Raw genomic sequence first — 16876 nt, forward strand, 5'->3', positions numbered from 1 at the left:
TCTCCGCATTTCAGAGAGGCTCAAGTTATGGTATATATGCTGTCCGCACCTCTATCTGACCTGAGTCATTATGTGTAGTTTGGGAACTGAAGGGAAAGATTTTATCTGGTGAGGTCGATGACAGCTTTGGCCGGAGATCTGCTGATGGAAATGAAAAGGAAAACTGGGACTTCGTGTGGATTTTTGGAGATTGTGCAGCAGTGACAAATGTCTTGTCCTGGTTCTTGTTGGAGGAAATTCCCAGGTTAGAGGTGGTTTGGACAACATGTCACTGCTGCATATTTCTGCCTGTCCCTCTCAATTTATTACTTAATTCATTTTCATCTTGTTTTGGATGTATTGTGCATTTTTCCCTTTACCATTTTCCTTGGTGCTGGATGGAAACAACACTCAGTTTCCTGCAGTAACTCTCATGAATTTCCATGCTCTTGAGCCCTTTCCACACTTCCAAATTGATGGAAAACACTTGAAACCTAATCAAACTGACATGAAAAGGAAGACGCATTTTTTCTTAATCTTGGCTGCTCAAGAAAAGCTCCGTTCTGTGTTTTCAGCAAAACACTAAACTTTTTAAACACGTGTGACAGTTTTACAACAACACTTCTTTGTTCTTTGTATATTCTGCCTCAGCTTGTGGTTTGAACGACTGCAGGATTAACTCTGTCCCTGTTTCTCCCCATCAGATGTGAATGAATGTGAGGAGACCAATGGAGGCTGTGAGGCTCTCTGCTGCAACACCATTGGAAGTTTCTACTGCAGGTGTCCTCCTGGACTGAAACTGAATGAAGATGGCAAAACATGTCATGGTGAGTCCTTTTACTGATTGTTTAGTTGCAGCGCTGGGTTTTATACCAGTTTAAAATCAAAGAAATACTTATTCCCCCTAATGCTTGTCTAACAATAAGCAGGATTTGTCTCTTTCCTTCACTCAGCACCCATTACACTGAATAGTTTTGTTCCTTTATTCTGTATTTCTTTTTTGCCTGTGTTTGTGTTGACATACATGGATGTGTTTTGTAATTTTTATTTGTGGATCAGTGATGTAGACCCTGCAACCAGCAAACATCAAAACCAGATCATTTTAACCCACATGGACTGCAGGACTGGATCATTTGACTAGATGATAATAGGATTTCCTGACTCAGACTGGCTGTTGAAGAAAGTACAGCTACTAGTCATCATGAGGCCCAGTGTCTGTGAACCACAGCGCACCAAAACTGAGCTTCTGCTCAATATTTTCCCATGAGATTTCCTTTTGCTCCATCATAGTTTGATGTCTCTGATTAGGAAATCTCTGCGAGTGGTTGGTTTAATCAGAATAATGATTCCTCTGTGCAGCAGCCAAGCCCAGAGGAGAGACGCTGGAGCGCTCTGCAGTTCTGCTGTCTGCTGGAGGAACCAGTGAGAGATCTGATCCAGGTCACGGTTATTAGGAGAGTTGATGGGAACGTTGTCACAGCTGGCTTTCATAGCTCTCTGCCCTCTACCACTGATGTGTGTTGGAGGAAAACAGCAACCTGCAGCATTAATGTCGTAATTGTCTGTAATTGGCTCTAGTTTTAACAGAGGTAAAAGAAGCTGGATGGATGTTGTGGATGTTTTAAGTGAGCGCTGCATGTGTGGGGCTGCGTCTGCAGAAAGTGATCAGCTGTTGGTGGGAGGGCTGCAGAGTCTAAACCCGCATGAGTCCAGATGAGAGACGAGGTCCATTTATTTAGCTGTTCAGAATGAATGGTTTGAGGGAATTGGATCGTGCGCAACCACAGTAATGCTTTTAGGGAATCCTGTCTTTGGCAACATGATATCATATTTTTTTTTTTTTTTTTTTAATGAAAGACATCTGCTGCAGGATGTTAATATGCCAATACTGCTGGCATGGACAAGAAACGAACAAATACATCTTTTGTTCAGTTCTTAAAAAAACTAAACAATCCTGAATATCAATTTAAATCCCTTGTGGAGAGTTACCTCTATGAATAAATTTCAATTTTGTTCCTGCATTTAATAATTGAACAAAAAAATGGCACGGATCAAAGAGAAAGAGTCCAACAGTATCTGCTGTCATGCTGAGGGCAGCTCAGTGCAGCAGTGTCAACATTTTAGCCGTCATGCCAAATGAACTTTACTGCTCGGGCCAATGCGAGCATGAAGGTGGGAGTTACGGTCTGCCAGTGTTTGGCCCCTGTCTTAATAGTGAGCTGTAGTAGTGCGTGAGTCGCCTTCTCCAACATCAACAGGGTGTCAGTGCTCGTATGAGAGGGTCGTTGCTTGAGATGAGATTTTCACTGTTGCTAGGTTCTCTTCAGGATTTTTCTGGTATGTTGTTCACCTTTTTTTTTTTTTTTAACTCTGGCAAGGAGTCTTACAGTCGTGGATCTGAGCCTATCATCTGTCTTCCATGCTTGAGCGGGCTGCTTTCCAGCTCACCTGGCTGCCATCGCAGTCCGCACGATTCTGAAGTCTGCACAAATATGCATTTTATGTGCGATGTGAGCAGAGTTGTTAATATCTTTGTGTGTTGTGTCCCAAAAACGATCAGTATCAGTTTCTGCTGTTCTGTCTGAGCTTGAGTACTTCTCGGGTGCTTGTTGCTTGATGTAATGACTCTACAGGTGTAAGTTACAGGAGCTTTAAGGGTGCAATATTAGAAGTATGGTCATTAGAAGAGGAGCATTCATTGTAATTGTATCGTGCCGTTTCTGCTCGTGTCAGGGAAGTGATGCTGACCCTGAATATGCTTTGCCCTATATGAGCTCTATAAATTGCTGACGTGGTCTTGCCGCTGTGTTTCTGTGCGTGTGTTGGCAACAGATAAGAAAGCTCCTGAACAGACGATTTCACAGCACGGCTCATTCCTTTCTCAGATGTTTGGATTAAAAATACTGAATCTGACTTCTGGCACTTATCAAATTTGGCTCAGCTTTGGTGGCAGTTTTTTTTTTAAACATGTCAATATCAAAAGACAGACATAGACAGCACATTTTTAGTCTTTTCACATTTTTCGGTCTAGTACACCTGAGTGATGTGCACTCATAAATCTCCCTTTTTATTACATGACATTCTTTGAAGAGACAGTAAAATACAGTGGTTCTGTTGCAAAATGTAATAAATCATTGATTAGTCACTGTTGGCTGGTAAAATACAGTTACTTGTGCTGGATGTACCTTTGGTGATTTGGTTTAGGCAGAGGGGGAGGCAGAGAGGAGAGAGGGGAGGATCTTTAATGTGATGGACATTTAGTAGATGGGAGGGTGGAAGAGAGATGCAGATGGAGAGAAAAATCCGGAGGCAGAGTGGACAAGAAGTAGTTACATCAGTCCAGGATTCAGCACCTGGAGAACTACTTGTATTGCTAATATGTTCAATAAAGATAACTTTTAGACTTAAAGTGCAATTTTGAACATTTTTTTTAAGGCAATTTGTTTCACTTTGGGTCATGGCTTTGTCATCAGGATGCTGGATTTACTTTTTGGTATTAATTGAAGCAATGGCATTTCTGACATCTGCTGCAAACTATCCGTACAATTACTATAGAAGGATTTGCTACAGGCCACACTGTTACCATGGATACTACGGCCACAATGTCGGCTACCTTGCTGCAGGTAAGTGATAATATCACAGCCAAAATGCTAATGAGGCTGCTTTGGTTTCTCTCCATCCTTTTGAGGAAAATGTATTTATTGTGTTTAAACACCTAAATGAGTAAAGCTGTCATTTTCTTTTACAATAAATTAATAAAAACTTGGAAATGCAACTACACATTTTTTTCCCCCCTCAGAACAAATCTTAATTTAGTATTTTTTTAGAAAATGATTGGTTGCACAAATCTTCAACATGTTCATATTTCGTAGAAATTAATTGATAAATAGGGAGTTATTTACTGTAGTCACAAAATTTGTTTATGCCTCTCCACAGCCAGACCGGCTAATCAGTCCCACTGATAATGTGTCTGCCGTCTGGCACTGCCCAGATAACGTCGTCTCTGATCAGAGCAGAGGAGGATGGCTTTTATCAACAAAGATTAGAGCTCATGAAAACATGAACTATGAATCATGAGAGACTCTTTGTAACGCTATCACAAACTGGACTCATAACCAGATCCACTCCGGACTGATTATGTCAATATTATTATTATTGAAAATTTCTTTTCATGTTTGGCAGAACTGCAGCACTCGGGGATAAATGCACAAGATGAAACATGTTTTACATTTATTATGAGCCCAATGCTGATAATCCTCCTGGTCTGCTGTGTTAGTTAGATGTCTTTCTTGGAGATAAATCAACAGTGTTCAGAAATAATTTATCTTCTGCCACAATAAACAAATCACCTTTTTCGGAAACGGACCAAAATAATTTTCCATGAAGACGACACCGTGCTGTAGGTGGCTGCGGGCAGAGAATTAATGCACCCACTGTGAAAGCCAACAACTGCTGAGGCTTTGGCTCCGAGCACGGAGGGGATCATGTTCTGGAGGCTGGAGGGGATTCACTGACTGTGCGCTGAAGTCGACAGAGGAACAGCAGCTCTACAGTGCTGGACCCATTTCATGAAAAACCAAACCAAAGGACGGCATGCAGCATGGATGGAAAAACGAAAGGACGACTTCTGCCAGCTTTCCTGGACGGAGTGGAGCTGAATGAAGTTTGGCAGCAGAGACAAGGAAGAGAGAAGAGGAAAGTTTAGAAGCTCATTTCTGCCCCAAACACTATATTTGAAGAAGTTGTGGGATATTCTTAGTTGATGGGTTCAGCTGCAGGATATTTCTATAATTGAGCCATCGTGGGCAGGCTTTACTGGAACCCTTAGGCGTGCAGATCTGAATCCCTTTATGCTCAGACATTTCTGTTCTCATCCTAATCCTGTCCTTGTTGTAATTCTTAGGAGAAGCTGTGTTTCATGTATCATGTTAACCAGTAAGATGACATTATTTACAACACTGCTTCAACCATCAGGTTCTATAACATCATTATGACATGTTCTGGGTCTTGTAAAAAGCTGAATTATGGGTAGATCAAACTGTTTGTGTGTACTGTGGGAACATGAAAGCAGTGACGTGGTGGTATGTAATGTGCAGGATGAGGCTCAGAAGCAGGTTGTCCAACTTCCATGCTGCGTTCATCCCACACAGTTTCCACTGACCATGAGTTGCAGACCCTCTGGGACACAGTTAGCAACTAGTTGGTGAACATAGCAGAGCATTTAGCAACTAAAGAGTCAGATATTTCCCTGGTGGAGACCAAATACAGAGCTCGAAGATGTTTGAATATTGTTCTCCTTCCATATGGCTTTTGTCTTCACTGTAAAAGGGTACAATTAACTTTAATTCCTGGCTGAAGTGACTCTGCAGTAGTCAAAGGTATTTGTTGGTGCTCTGATCTGCGGTGATTGAGTTGAGCGCTGAGTTTGAAAGACAGACCAACTGAAGTAAAAGAAGTAACCACTGTAAGAGTGTCACTGGCCTCCATGCTGCTTTCTGCTGTTCTCTATTTTCCGGCGTGATGTCAAACATGACGGGAAAAACGACAGAAAGTCAAACTTGTCTACTGGTGATGGGGAAAGGAGTCAATCACCTTTTTTAGTGAATTTGGCTGTTAAAATATATACAGCACAGTAGCATCATGACACATTATACCTGTATTTATCAATCTATTATCTTCACCCTGTTGTTCTTGGCTCTCCCAACTCACACTGAGCGAGAGAGAGGGTTCACCATGCAGGTCGCCAGTCTATCACAGGGCTGACACATAAACACAGACATGTGACGGCCATAATTACATCTATGGGAACTTTAAACTTTGCTAATGTCTTCAAATTGTGGGAAGAACCCGCACTGAGAGGTGAGATTTAAAGTCGACTGTATACATGTGAAGTTATTCTTCCCACTGAGGGTACAAGACTGTCTGTTTGTTTTATGAAGGGAAGGGATTTATGGTGTGATGAATGTCAAGGAATTATTTAAGGGGTTTATTTATGCTGGACCGTTTAATGCATTGTTTACAACACAGTGCCTGAAGACAAACTGTGTGGTCTGTGGTATGGCACTCAAAGGTTCAAGAGTTGTGTACTAAAAACACTGAAAGAAATGTATTTAGACAAATGCATAAAAGTGGTTATTTTTGGCTATTTTTTTTTCAAAACTGCTCTTTTTCAAAGGAATTCTTCTGAATTCTTGAAATAGTTTCTTTTTGAAAATGGGTGCCTGGAGTCAAGACTGTACTGAACAACACAAATCTCAAACAGACATTTAACTTGGCGCTGACTTATAGTCTTTTATGATGTGTTAGCTGTTTTTACAGACCTCATTCAGCAGCCAAGAGGCTTTCACAGACACCTTTTTAATATGTCACGTCACTTGTTTCAGTCAGCAACACTTCCAGTAACTCCACTGTGCAAATTTTAGTTAATGTTGAGGCAAACAGGTAACTTGTCACCGACCTGGAGGTGAGGTGAGTTCAACTTAATGTCCTAATTTTTCCTGACGATGATGGCGGCAGACGGGCTGTTAGCAGAAGTCCAAACAGAGCTGGGCTTCATAAATCAGCTCAGATCTCACAGGGGGTCTGCTCTGGAGCTCAGAAAACAATTTATAAGTCTTTGACCCCTAAAATAAGGCTTTTTTTAAAAAAAATCTGGTCGGCCATGTTTCGCTTACCACCACTTTCTCAGATGAAGAACCCCCCTCTTTTATTTGTTTATAATCTAAACGCTCGGCTGAGAGGAATTTGTGTGTTTCGCATCCTCCGATTTAAGTTTCCATATGCTTGCTGCACCCAAGGGACGTTGACAAGAAGCAAAGGAATTTAAATTTGGGTTTAAATGTTCAGTAGTTGTTCCCACATGGGGGATTTGTTTGTTTGAGCTGTAATGCACTTGTGGAATACTTTCCCTTCTCATCCATCATCTCCTTTCTTCTCAGAGTACATCTTTATCCTAAAACCTGCATTGAATTCCTCCCTCGACTTGGCAGCTCATCTGGGCTTTATTCTTGTGACCATTTTTTTTTTTTTTTTTTTTTTTTTTTTTGCCGTAATGAGAGGATTTAGTCAAATTGTGCTCATTTCTCTCCCGTCTCTCTACTTATGACTGCTTCTGTCTGTCTCTTTTCTCCCTCCTTCTCTCCAGATATTGATGAGTGCCAGGTCCACAATGGAGGCTGCCAGCACAGATGTGTTAACACCAGGGGCTCCTACTACTGCGAATGCCATCCCGGCTCTCGCTTGCACGTAGATGGTCGCACCTGTCTAGGTAAGGAACATCACAGCTTTGTGAAAACTGGTCACACATTGAGATCCATGCACTAAAGACAGCTAACAGGGAAAGCATCAAGTAACAGAATTGACTACAGCATGATTCGAGGTGTCATCCTTCCTTTAATCCCATCAGAAACAGAGTATGAAGGCTCTTCTTTGTAATGTGGCCCCACAGAACTCGCACACAATGAAACACTGACTCTTTCGTTCTTTAGGTCTGTCATTTTCTGGTTATTATTTCATTGAAGGTTGGCCACATGTGTTTTTTGACATGGGCACTTCATCATGCAAACCACATTCATACTGTTGCACTATATGACCCCCTTGAATCTGACAAAAAGCGCTATTGTGAGATGAATCGAATAACATTTGACGGTAACCACACTGAGTACAGTTTGTGCACTTTCACTCCCGTCAGTAGACAAATTGTAGAAAGACATTTTTGAAGCAGTTTTCTGTGAGTGAATCAAATCAAACTGATCCTGGAGAAAATCTGAAGCAAGGCTGCAACCAACTACTCTTTTCATCATCCATTAACAGTGTTTGCCACAGGATTTCGTAAAACAATGGTCTACTGTGGCACAAAATAAATCTGGTGTGCTAGAAAACAATGAAATAAAACACTAATCCTTGGTTCTGCTGCCTATAGTCAATAGTCAGTCCATTGCTTTCCATTGTGCATTAGTCCAGCAGCAGGCGAGGGGGCTTGACTGACTGGGGCTGAAGGATACTTTGCTGAAGCAACGGCCCAAAACGTTAGAGATCATTAATTCCATTTTAAGAAGTGAAAACTATTTTCAGATCATTAACTATAAAACTATGGTGTACCAAATTAGACTTTAGCCGCCTGCCAGATGTTAGGCCATTAATGGGAAACACTGATTAATCTGCTGATTACTTTCTCGATTATTTCTTGGCATATAGAATCTCAGAAAATTGTGAAAAATGGTCACTGCAGTTTACTTTCATTAAATGGCTTGTTTTCTTTGGCAAGAAAAAAAAGAAAGAAACTCTCACAGTTGAGGACATTTTTGCTTAAAACTTCTTACACATTAGAATATTTGCTGTTCGGGTCTCTCACATCTCTCTGTCCTTGTTTTCCTGTCAGTTCTCTGATGATAAAGATACAGAAATGCCTCCCAACGTTTTCTCTCTACTAATCAAACAACCGACTGATCCTCTCAACTGTTATAGTTTGTACACTTACATGGTAGTACTAAAGTATCAGCACTTAGAATAAAGCTCAATAGCTTGACTGTTTTCAATCTTGAGACATATACAGGTATTATCTTTTTTCTGAACTGAAAAAACAGATTTTGCCGTCATCTTTTCTATCCGCTCTAAGTGGCTTCTTTTCAGCAAATCCCATGTAGGAAAATTGCATGATTGATCTAAAGCAAAGAAAAAGAAAAAGAAAATATCTATGCATAATCAGAAATTCACCATCTGTAGTTCCTATAATTAAACAAAGGTACTCAGACTGTGTGTTGATATATCAGTTTGGTTGACTGTAGACTTGGTATTTCTTGTTTTGTCATTCCAGTCTTTTCTTCCAATAAATTCAGTGTGTATTATGTTATGTTGTATGTTGCTGAACACTTGCCCAAGCTTCGCTGCTTAAATATCCTCCTGTCACTTTTGACCTTTGCAACGTTGATGCAGTACCTGTACGTTCTTCCTGTCATGCCAGATACATGAAATTTGGCTTTTTCCAGAAATAGCTGATGGAGAAGAGTATAAACCTGGCACCAGTGTGTGCAGTCAGGAATGTATACAGAGTGTCCTGACATTTAGAGTGGAAATCTTTGTGTTTCTTGGCTTCATGAAGCAAATGTGGTTTAATTGTCTTATAGAGCGAGGCGCTGTAGTTGGGACCCGACTGTCCCTGAGAGGCTTTCCTGTGTGACAGCTGTTGCATTGAGAAATGACTGATTGCAGCAATAATCATAGTGCACATCTGGACTGACTCCCAGGTGAAGCTTATCTGCAAGGCTGCATATCCGTCTGCTGACACTCCTGTTAAGATTGTGCCGAGGAAAGCTTCAAAATAAGTCCATGTTCACGAATAGATCACATGCTGAAAGCTTGAATTCCATAGAACAAGTGAATAAAAGTTTCTTATTCTCAGATGACCGCATACATACTGGATAAAAGACAACACATACCAATCAGCACAGAGTAATAGGGAGAAAAAGAAGAGCAGATGTCCTCAAATCAATTCAGCCTCTTCTCTTATCCAGCACTTGATCTGCCGGCAGAGGTCAGATGTATCCCACACACTTAGCATGTGGCTGAATAATATTTGAGCTGGAAAGCCTTCCGCGGTTTGACGTTTACTTGTGATGGATGGATCTTGACTCCAGCCTGCGAGTATGAAAACACTGTCTTTGAGAATGCTGGGCTGCTCGGCCTCTACCTGTTGTTTTCTCTGAAGGGATCAGGTCCAGGCCGTCTGCCGGGGTTTCATCTGTTGATACAAAGAAGAGAAACGCAGACGGGGAAGATGATTGAGCTGATTGTGCCCTCGATCTCATCAGCTGATGAGCGTTGTCCTCAATAGAGAGGCCCTGGCAGACAAATCCCTGTGATTTTTGGCCCTTTTTTTGGTGTTGGATCTCTCGTGGCTCAGAGCATAGCAATTCTCTGAGGTATTTTCTGAATGACAGTCCAGCGGTCATGACCCCTTGGGGAAATATTCCTGAACATGTGACACTGCAGTCAAATCAAAAGACAGAAAGACTAACATGAAGCTGCAGTTAATTTGTTTTCTCCTTCCCTGTGACTGCCCCTCTTTCTGTCTGTTTAAAAGTTGCTCATTGTCATGACATAAAGTGAGGTTCATTGTTATGATTGGCCTGTCAATTTTACTGTCCATTGTCACCAGAAGTACATTTTTATTAGAATGTTAATTCATTCATTCATTCATTCATTATTTTTGTGATCAATCAATCATAGACTTTAAAAGAATGTAGCAATGCGCTCAACCCCAATTACCTCACTAAGATTTCTTTTCTCAGAATTGCTCTAATATTTTTCCTAAATCACTCTGAAGGTAGGACTCCTCGTTAGAAGTTAGGAGCTCTCTCATAGAATTATCAGAATGTTGGTGAATATAGATCCAATAGATGTGATTTATAAATAATGTTCTTTATACATAAGTTCTTATTAAAATGCTCAATTTAATACTGATGCTTCAATTTGACCTACACAAGCAAACAAGACCATCAGTGAGAAGATGGTTATTTGGATATACTTATTTATTTATTTTTTGTTATGTCTCATGTGGGTTATGGTTTATGTGTTACCACTTCAAGTCTCCCTGGCCTTTTGTCATGCCACTAATTGTTTTTCCCTTTCTCCTCTTTATTAGCTGTCCATTCTTGTGCCATCAGCAATGGAGGATGTGAGCACTACTGTGTGCAGCAGTCTGCCGCTCATTTCCGCTGTCGCTGCAAGCCAAACTACGCGCTGGCAGAGGATGGCAAGCACTGTAAATGTGAGTACCCCATCTCCGGTGTAAGGCGATGCTAAATACACATCAACACACATCTTTAGACAGAAAGGAAGAGGAATGAATGGATGCGTGACTGTGGAGAGAGTGCCAATAAAACTGAGTACTTTGGAAAATTATGAAGATGTGATTTTGAAGATTGATCATAACATTAAAAACACATTGCATGCATCAGCTGCCAGCTGTAATTATCTGTCCGGATGTCTCTGCTGGAGCAAGACTGACTGTGGTTCATGGGATGAGACTTTCAATCGGAGTGAATCACAGCATAACCTTCATTGTTTTCTTGTTTTGATGTACTTGCTTATTTAATCTCTGCGATCTCTGAGACAGGGCTGTTGAGAAACAGTCCTCTGGGGGGTGGGAAATTATACATATATGAATTTTAAATTACTGTCTTTCAGATGCTTTTGCTTTGTAATTGTTAGCTGTGAACAGCTTCCTCTAATTTTTGCAGAGCTGAAGGTTCTCATCCCCAGATGCCGGACAGGCTTACACAAGTCAAACACAAACACGCAGCTATGTAGAGAGAACAGTATAGACATGATGTGGAGGTGCAGAGTGGCAGTGTGGATTTAACGTTCTCCACATGCTCCACCTTAACGCCATCCAGTTTTTACAGTTTTCCACCCTACTGGGCCAGAGGTGATCCCCACTTGACCGACACCATTGGATTAATGAATATTTTTCTCTGTTTTTTGTGGTGCAGTGCAGAATCCCTGCGCGGATCAGAATGGGGGCTGCATGCACGAGTGTCGGGTTGATGGCGGCAGAGCTCACTGTGACTGTAAAGTTGGTTACATCCTGGCAGAAGATGGGAAAACATGTGAAGGTAAAATTGTAATGGTATTTATTTTATTTTTTTTATGCAGCTCGGATTAAGTGTTCAGCAAGGAGAGAATATAAGGGGATATCAGCTCATCTTTTCTTCCATGAATTCAGTTCAAGGCAATAACAATGGTAACTTTTCAAACTCAGCGGCATCTGAACTATGCTCATGTGCTGCTTGAACAGATGGATTTAAACGCATTAACAAGCCAGCGACCTTCACTTAAACACACATCACAGCATCGTGCCTGACAAGGAGTAATAATGAAAATGTTTACCCTGATGTTGTGTTTCCAACACAGCTGATAATCACCAAGAGTAATGCAGAGTCATTTGACACAGGAGTAAATGTAGATTATACACATTCATATTGACAACAAAAGCCAGATGTTAGCAGGTGCTACTGGGTTTTTTGTCCACTGTTTGGTCCAGTGTGTCAATCAGCATGTTCAACTTTTCTGAGCACTTTGATTTTCTCATCCACGTTGGCTCAAAAGTAAAGACTAAAGATTCAGAACAGCAGAGAAATAGAAATCTTATTCTTCCATGTCGCCTAGGCAAAGAACATGTGATACATTTGAACACCCTGTGTTGATAAAATAACTTAAGCTTTTAAGCAATAGAAGTTGAGGTGAAGGAACCTGTGCAACTCTATTTTATCTTTTTGTGTTTTTTTTTGTTACAGATATCGATGAGTGCAAGACCGAAGAGGCCAACTGTGCTCACGGCTGCCACAACACACTGGGCTCCTACGCCTGCGTGTGTCACACTGCCTACGAACTGGGATCTGATGGAAAGCAGTGTTACAGTCAGTTTAATGTCTTCATATTATTACATGAATAGAAACATTAGATTTATTTGTGACAAGATATTTTATTTTAGTTCTGTAACACATAAAATCTCACTGTGTAAAGGAATTGAGATGGAGATCGTGAACAGCTGCGAGAACAACAACGGAGGCTGCTCGCATCACTGCCAGCATTCAACCAGCGGGCCTGTTTGTTCCTGTAACCATGGTTACAGACTGGACGATGACCTTAAGACCTGCGTTGGTACGAAACCAAGATGTACTGGCATTGATTTAACAAACATGCTTTTAACAGATTATAAGGCATACACATGGGTAATACCAACACAACAACTGAATTATTAGAGTTTTGCGTGTGTGTGTTGACTCATGTAAGTGGATTTCATGATTAGGTTTGGTTCTGATAATCATCTCCTTTTTGGATCTAAGTCTGACAAATATTCTATCATCCAAGTTAGTAGTACAGTATATTTGATTGAGTCAAAAGGATTTAGATTTGGAGGTTCGATTGATTTGTGAAACCAAAAGTCAATGCTGACTTTATGTGTAGACAGATATTGTACTTGGTTAGAAATTGTGGACTACTGACGCCTCAGTTTTAACATCTGCTTTGATAAAATACCTTTATTTAGCACAATCCTGTGAGTGTGAGAGGTTGTTACATTGATAATATAGCGCAGTAGAAGTCCCTGTGCCTTTCTGTAAAATATACTATAGCCATGAATACTAATAATAAAGAAGTGACTGACAAATTGACTTTTATTACTGCAGAGGAAAGCTCTGTTAATGTTTTTCAGCAGGTGCAAGTCCAGTGTGTATGATTTAGTGAGATTTAGAAATCCTCCTTTATGATAGTGTCCAAAAACATGAAAAATGAAATGAGAACCTTATTATGAATATTATATTCAGTTTCTGCAGATAGATCTTCCTAAAAACACTGGACCTAAAATCATCTGTTGGGACATTAAGAGATGTGAGGAACCAAAATGGTCTTTTGGTTTTGCTTCTCTTGAATTTTTGGCCTTAGAATACAGGAGTGAACATTTACTGAGCCAAACTTCCGAAAGTAAAAGTTCAAATTCAGTAATATTATCCTCTGCATGTAACTTTGACCTTAATTGGCTGTTAAATCTGTACAAAATTCATGATCTCATAAAATGTTAGTGTCAGTGAGCAGGGGAGCATATCACTGTACTCGGTTCATAACTTCTGTCTTCCGGCTTGTTGTGTTTGGCAGACGTGGACGAGTGTGGAGAGCAGAGCTCCTGCTGCGAGCAGGACTGCACCAACTACCCTGGAGGTTATGAATGCTACTGCTCAGCAGGATACAGACTCAACTCGGACGGATGTAGCTGTGATGGTGTGTTTAGCCAAATGTGGATGCCACTCACACTTTAATGAGATGGATTATTTACTTCTGTTGAATCTGGCAGAGTTTCAGTTTGACATCAACATGCACAATGGTTATTTTGGTTCTGTTTTAGTTTCATATGTAAAGTGAAATCTGTTCGGTTTGTCTACTTCTCCTCTTGTTGTCACAAAAGTGTTTGAAGTGTGTGTTTGTGTCTGTGCTGTTGCAGATGTAGACGAGTGTCTGGCTACTAATGGCGGTTGTGATCACACATGCCAGAACAGCGCTGGTTCCTTCCAGTGTTTCTGCCGCCGGGGTTTCCGTCTGGACGAGGACCGGCAATCCTGCATCCGTGAGTATCACCAATCAGGTTAAAGAGAGAGGGCGAGCAGAAATCACACCTGCCAAACTGTTGTTGTACTGCAAAAAACATCCTGTTTACTGAGTCATTCAGTCTAGACTGCGACTGTTAATGTGTTTTTGTAGATTTTTTTTCACTTGTTGTAGAAAACGAATGGATTTTAAGACACAAAATGAAACAACATACAGTGCACTTTATTGAAACTGTGTGTAATTTACTTCCTCACAGCACTTGAAGATGCGATTGAGGCCCTGTCCAGCGGCGGTCCCATCGAGTTGCCTCTCATTCGCCCCCAGCTCACCTTAATGCAGGACTACAGCCAACCCCTGGAGCGCTATGACGACTATGAAGATGACGAGGGGGAACTGAGGGCCGAGAGCAACCTGGCAGAGAAATTTGGTGATTCCCCCCCCTTAAGAAAACCATTAAGCGCTCATTATCATTAACAGGAACCTGTATCTGATTACCTGAGCTGTCTGACAGACTCGTAGACTGCAGGCAGGAACAGACCACATGGTGGGGGTTAATTACGGCTCCCAGACTGTTGGTACGTACTGTAACACCACAGCTTCTCTGGCAGGAATGCTGAGGCTTATACGTCCTGGCAGCCACACAGAGCCTGTAACAGGAAGTCAGAGGCTCTGTTTTGTGTAGCCAAAACTCAATGGACTATTTTGACAGCAGCAGAAGTTGAACGTTTAATGTTGCTTTATTGAAAGATGACAAGAATAACGCCTGCAAAGCAAATGTTGCCTTTTTATGACCTGACGAATATTCCACTGGGATCAAAACGTTGTCCATTAAGATTTTTTTGTGGTTTTCAGTATTTTTTTTCTCTCATTGTTGCCAATATCCAATAGCTTTTCACCTTCATTTGATGTAACACTCTTCAATCTTAGCTTGACTGAAAGTTGTTATAATTTCTGTCAGTGCTGGCACATTCATAACCTCTGACATCTGCAGAAGATCCAAAATCCTGTCCTAAAAAATGAGAGGTGTCTTCTTAATTTTGTGTTAGTGAGCATCAAATGTTGAATGGTTGTTGTCGGTGAAGTTAAAGATCAGTGCAAGCTTGAGTCATATTCATTAACCTTCTGTCTTCAGTGTGTTTGGATGACACTTTCGGCAATGACTGCAGTTTGACGTGCGATGACTGTTCTAATGGCGGAAAATGCAATCCGTGGAAAACTGGCTGCGACTGCCCCGATGGGTGGATCGGCATCATCTGCAACCAGAGTAAGTCTCCTCACACACAGATACGCACGCATATGTATCCTGTCACTGCTGTATTAGATAATAAAGTCAGTCGGGACAGTTGAGCAGTAATTTTCTTTTTCATTCTTACAGCATGCTCCGAGGGATTCTTTGGTAAAAACTGCTCCTTCCCTTGTAAATGTAAAAATGGTGCCAGCTGTGATCCCGTCTCTGGAAGCTGCCGCTGTCCGCCCGGGGTCAGTGGGGACTTGTGCCAGGATGGTGGGTTGTGTCCCTTTGTCCCAGAAAATAAGTGTTTTCTCCTTCATTTCCAACCACGAGGTGATCTCAGAATCTCAAAATGGTTTCCGTGTGCAGGCTGTCCTAAGGGCTTCTATGGGAAGCAGTGCAACAAGAAGTGTAATTGTGCCAATAATGGACGCTGCCACCGGACCTATGGAGCCTGTCTGTGTGATCCTGGACTCTACGGACGCTTCTGCCACCTCCGTAAGTCCCAGTGTCCTAATTTTACCAGATTCTTATATTACCAGACTTTTCTCTAAAATCTTTTGGGTAGATTTGAGAGATATACACATTTTCTTTTTTCAAACTGTGGCTGCTATTCTGATGTGAAATCCTCCTTCCATGTCTTCTTCTCCCCCTTGTTTTTTCTCTTCAGCGTGTCCTAAGTGGACCTTCGGCCCGGGCTGCTCTGATGAGTGTCGGTGTGTGCAGAAGAATACGCTGGAGTGTCACCGCAGACACGGCACATGTGTCTGTAAACCTGGATACCAGGGCAACACCTGTAAGGAAGGTGAGAGCAGTGTCACAAAGCTTTGTTCATCACAAGACCTTACTTAACATTTACTGGAGGTTGTGTTACACTCGTATATAACCAGCAAACAGACTGACAATCTTTGAAGAGTCAAAGAGTTCTCTCTCCTCTCTAACTAAGGGAAGAAGACTTTTGATAAAATCATGGAGCCACTTCATTAAACTGAGTATTGAGTTTTGCTCTGTCTTGTCTCTAGAATGCAACCCGGGTACTTATGGCGCCGGCTGTGAGAAGAAGTGCATCTGTCCGCAAGGAGTGTCGTGTGATCATGTGACTGGAGAGTGCCAGAGAAAATGCCCTCCTGGTCGTCATGGAGAGAACTGTGATCAGGGTAGGACACACTTTCCTCGTCCTTTAAGTCTCCTTTGCCGTCTGTTTTTTGTCCTCCTGTGTTGAGACAGCTCTGTCCTGTGTCAGACTGTCCAGAAGGAAGGTTTGGACCGGGCTGTGTTCATCCTTGTATCTGCACCGGAGCTCCATGTGACAAAGTGACGGGACAGTGCATGTGTCCAGCAGGAACATCAGGAAAGCACTGTGAGAACTGTGAGTGCAAAACTGTAGAGATATTACTGTACGGTTTTATATTTTTATTTCATTTAGAAGTTTTGTCTTCAGTTCAGCTCAGTTTCAGTCAGTTTAGCTTCACTTTCATTTTCTATATTTAATTATGTAGACTCAATACAAATATGCTCCAGCGCTCCTTGTGTTGACAAATTTGACCAAACTGACAAAGACTA

General features: G+C 41.5%; 1 protein-coding gene across 4 annotated transcripts in view; it reads left to right on the top strand.

The window, feature by feature from the left end:
• Nucleotides 1-16876, top strand: part of megf6b (multiple EGF-like-domains 6b) — a 67397-nt gene that overhangs the window by 38263 nt on the left and 12258 nt on the right. For all 4 annotated transcript variants that reach the window (XM_037101143.1, XM_037101142.1, XM_037101144.1 and 1 more), the window contains 15 exons: nucleotides 684-806; nucleotides 7124-7246; nucleotides 10622-10747; nucleotides 11472-11594; nucleotides 12276-12398; nucleotides 12505-12642; nucleotides 13636-13758; nucleotides 13979-14101; nucleotides 14339-14509; nucleotides 15215-15346; nucleotides 15458-15586; nucleotides 15683-15811; nucleotides 15984-16118; nucleotides 16336-16470; nucleotides 16557-16682. In XM_037101143.1, the coding sequence (XP_036957038.1) occupies nucleotides 684-806; nucleotides 7124-7246; nucleotides 10622-10747; nucleotides 11472-11594; nucleotides 12276-12398; nucleotides 12505-12642; nucleotides 13636-13758; nucleotides 13979-14101; nucleotides 14339-14509; nucleotides 15215-15346; nucleotides 15458-15586; nucleotides 15683-15811; nucleotides 15984-16118; nucleotides 16336-16470; nucleotides 16557-16682 (1959 nt within the window). The remainder of the gene's footprint in view (nucleotides 1-683; nucleotides 807-7123; nucleotides 7247-10621; nucleotides 10748-11471; nucleotides 11595-12275; nucleotides 12399-12504; nucleotides 12643-13635; nucleotides 13759-13978; nucleotides 14102-14338; nucleotides 14510-15214; nucleotides 15347-15457; nucleotides 15587-15682; nucleotides 15812-15983; nucleotides 16119-16335; nucleotides 16471-16556; nucleotides 16683-16876) is intronic.

This window comes from Acanthopagrus latus, chromosome 6 (assembly GCF_904848185.1).
Source record: "Acanthopagrus latus isolate v.2019 chromosome 6, fAcaLat1.1, whole genome shotgun sequence".
Taxonomy (NCBI): Eukaryota; Metazoa; Chordata; class Actinopteri; order Spariformes; family Sparidae; genus Acanthopagrus; species Acanthopagrus latus.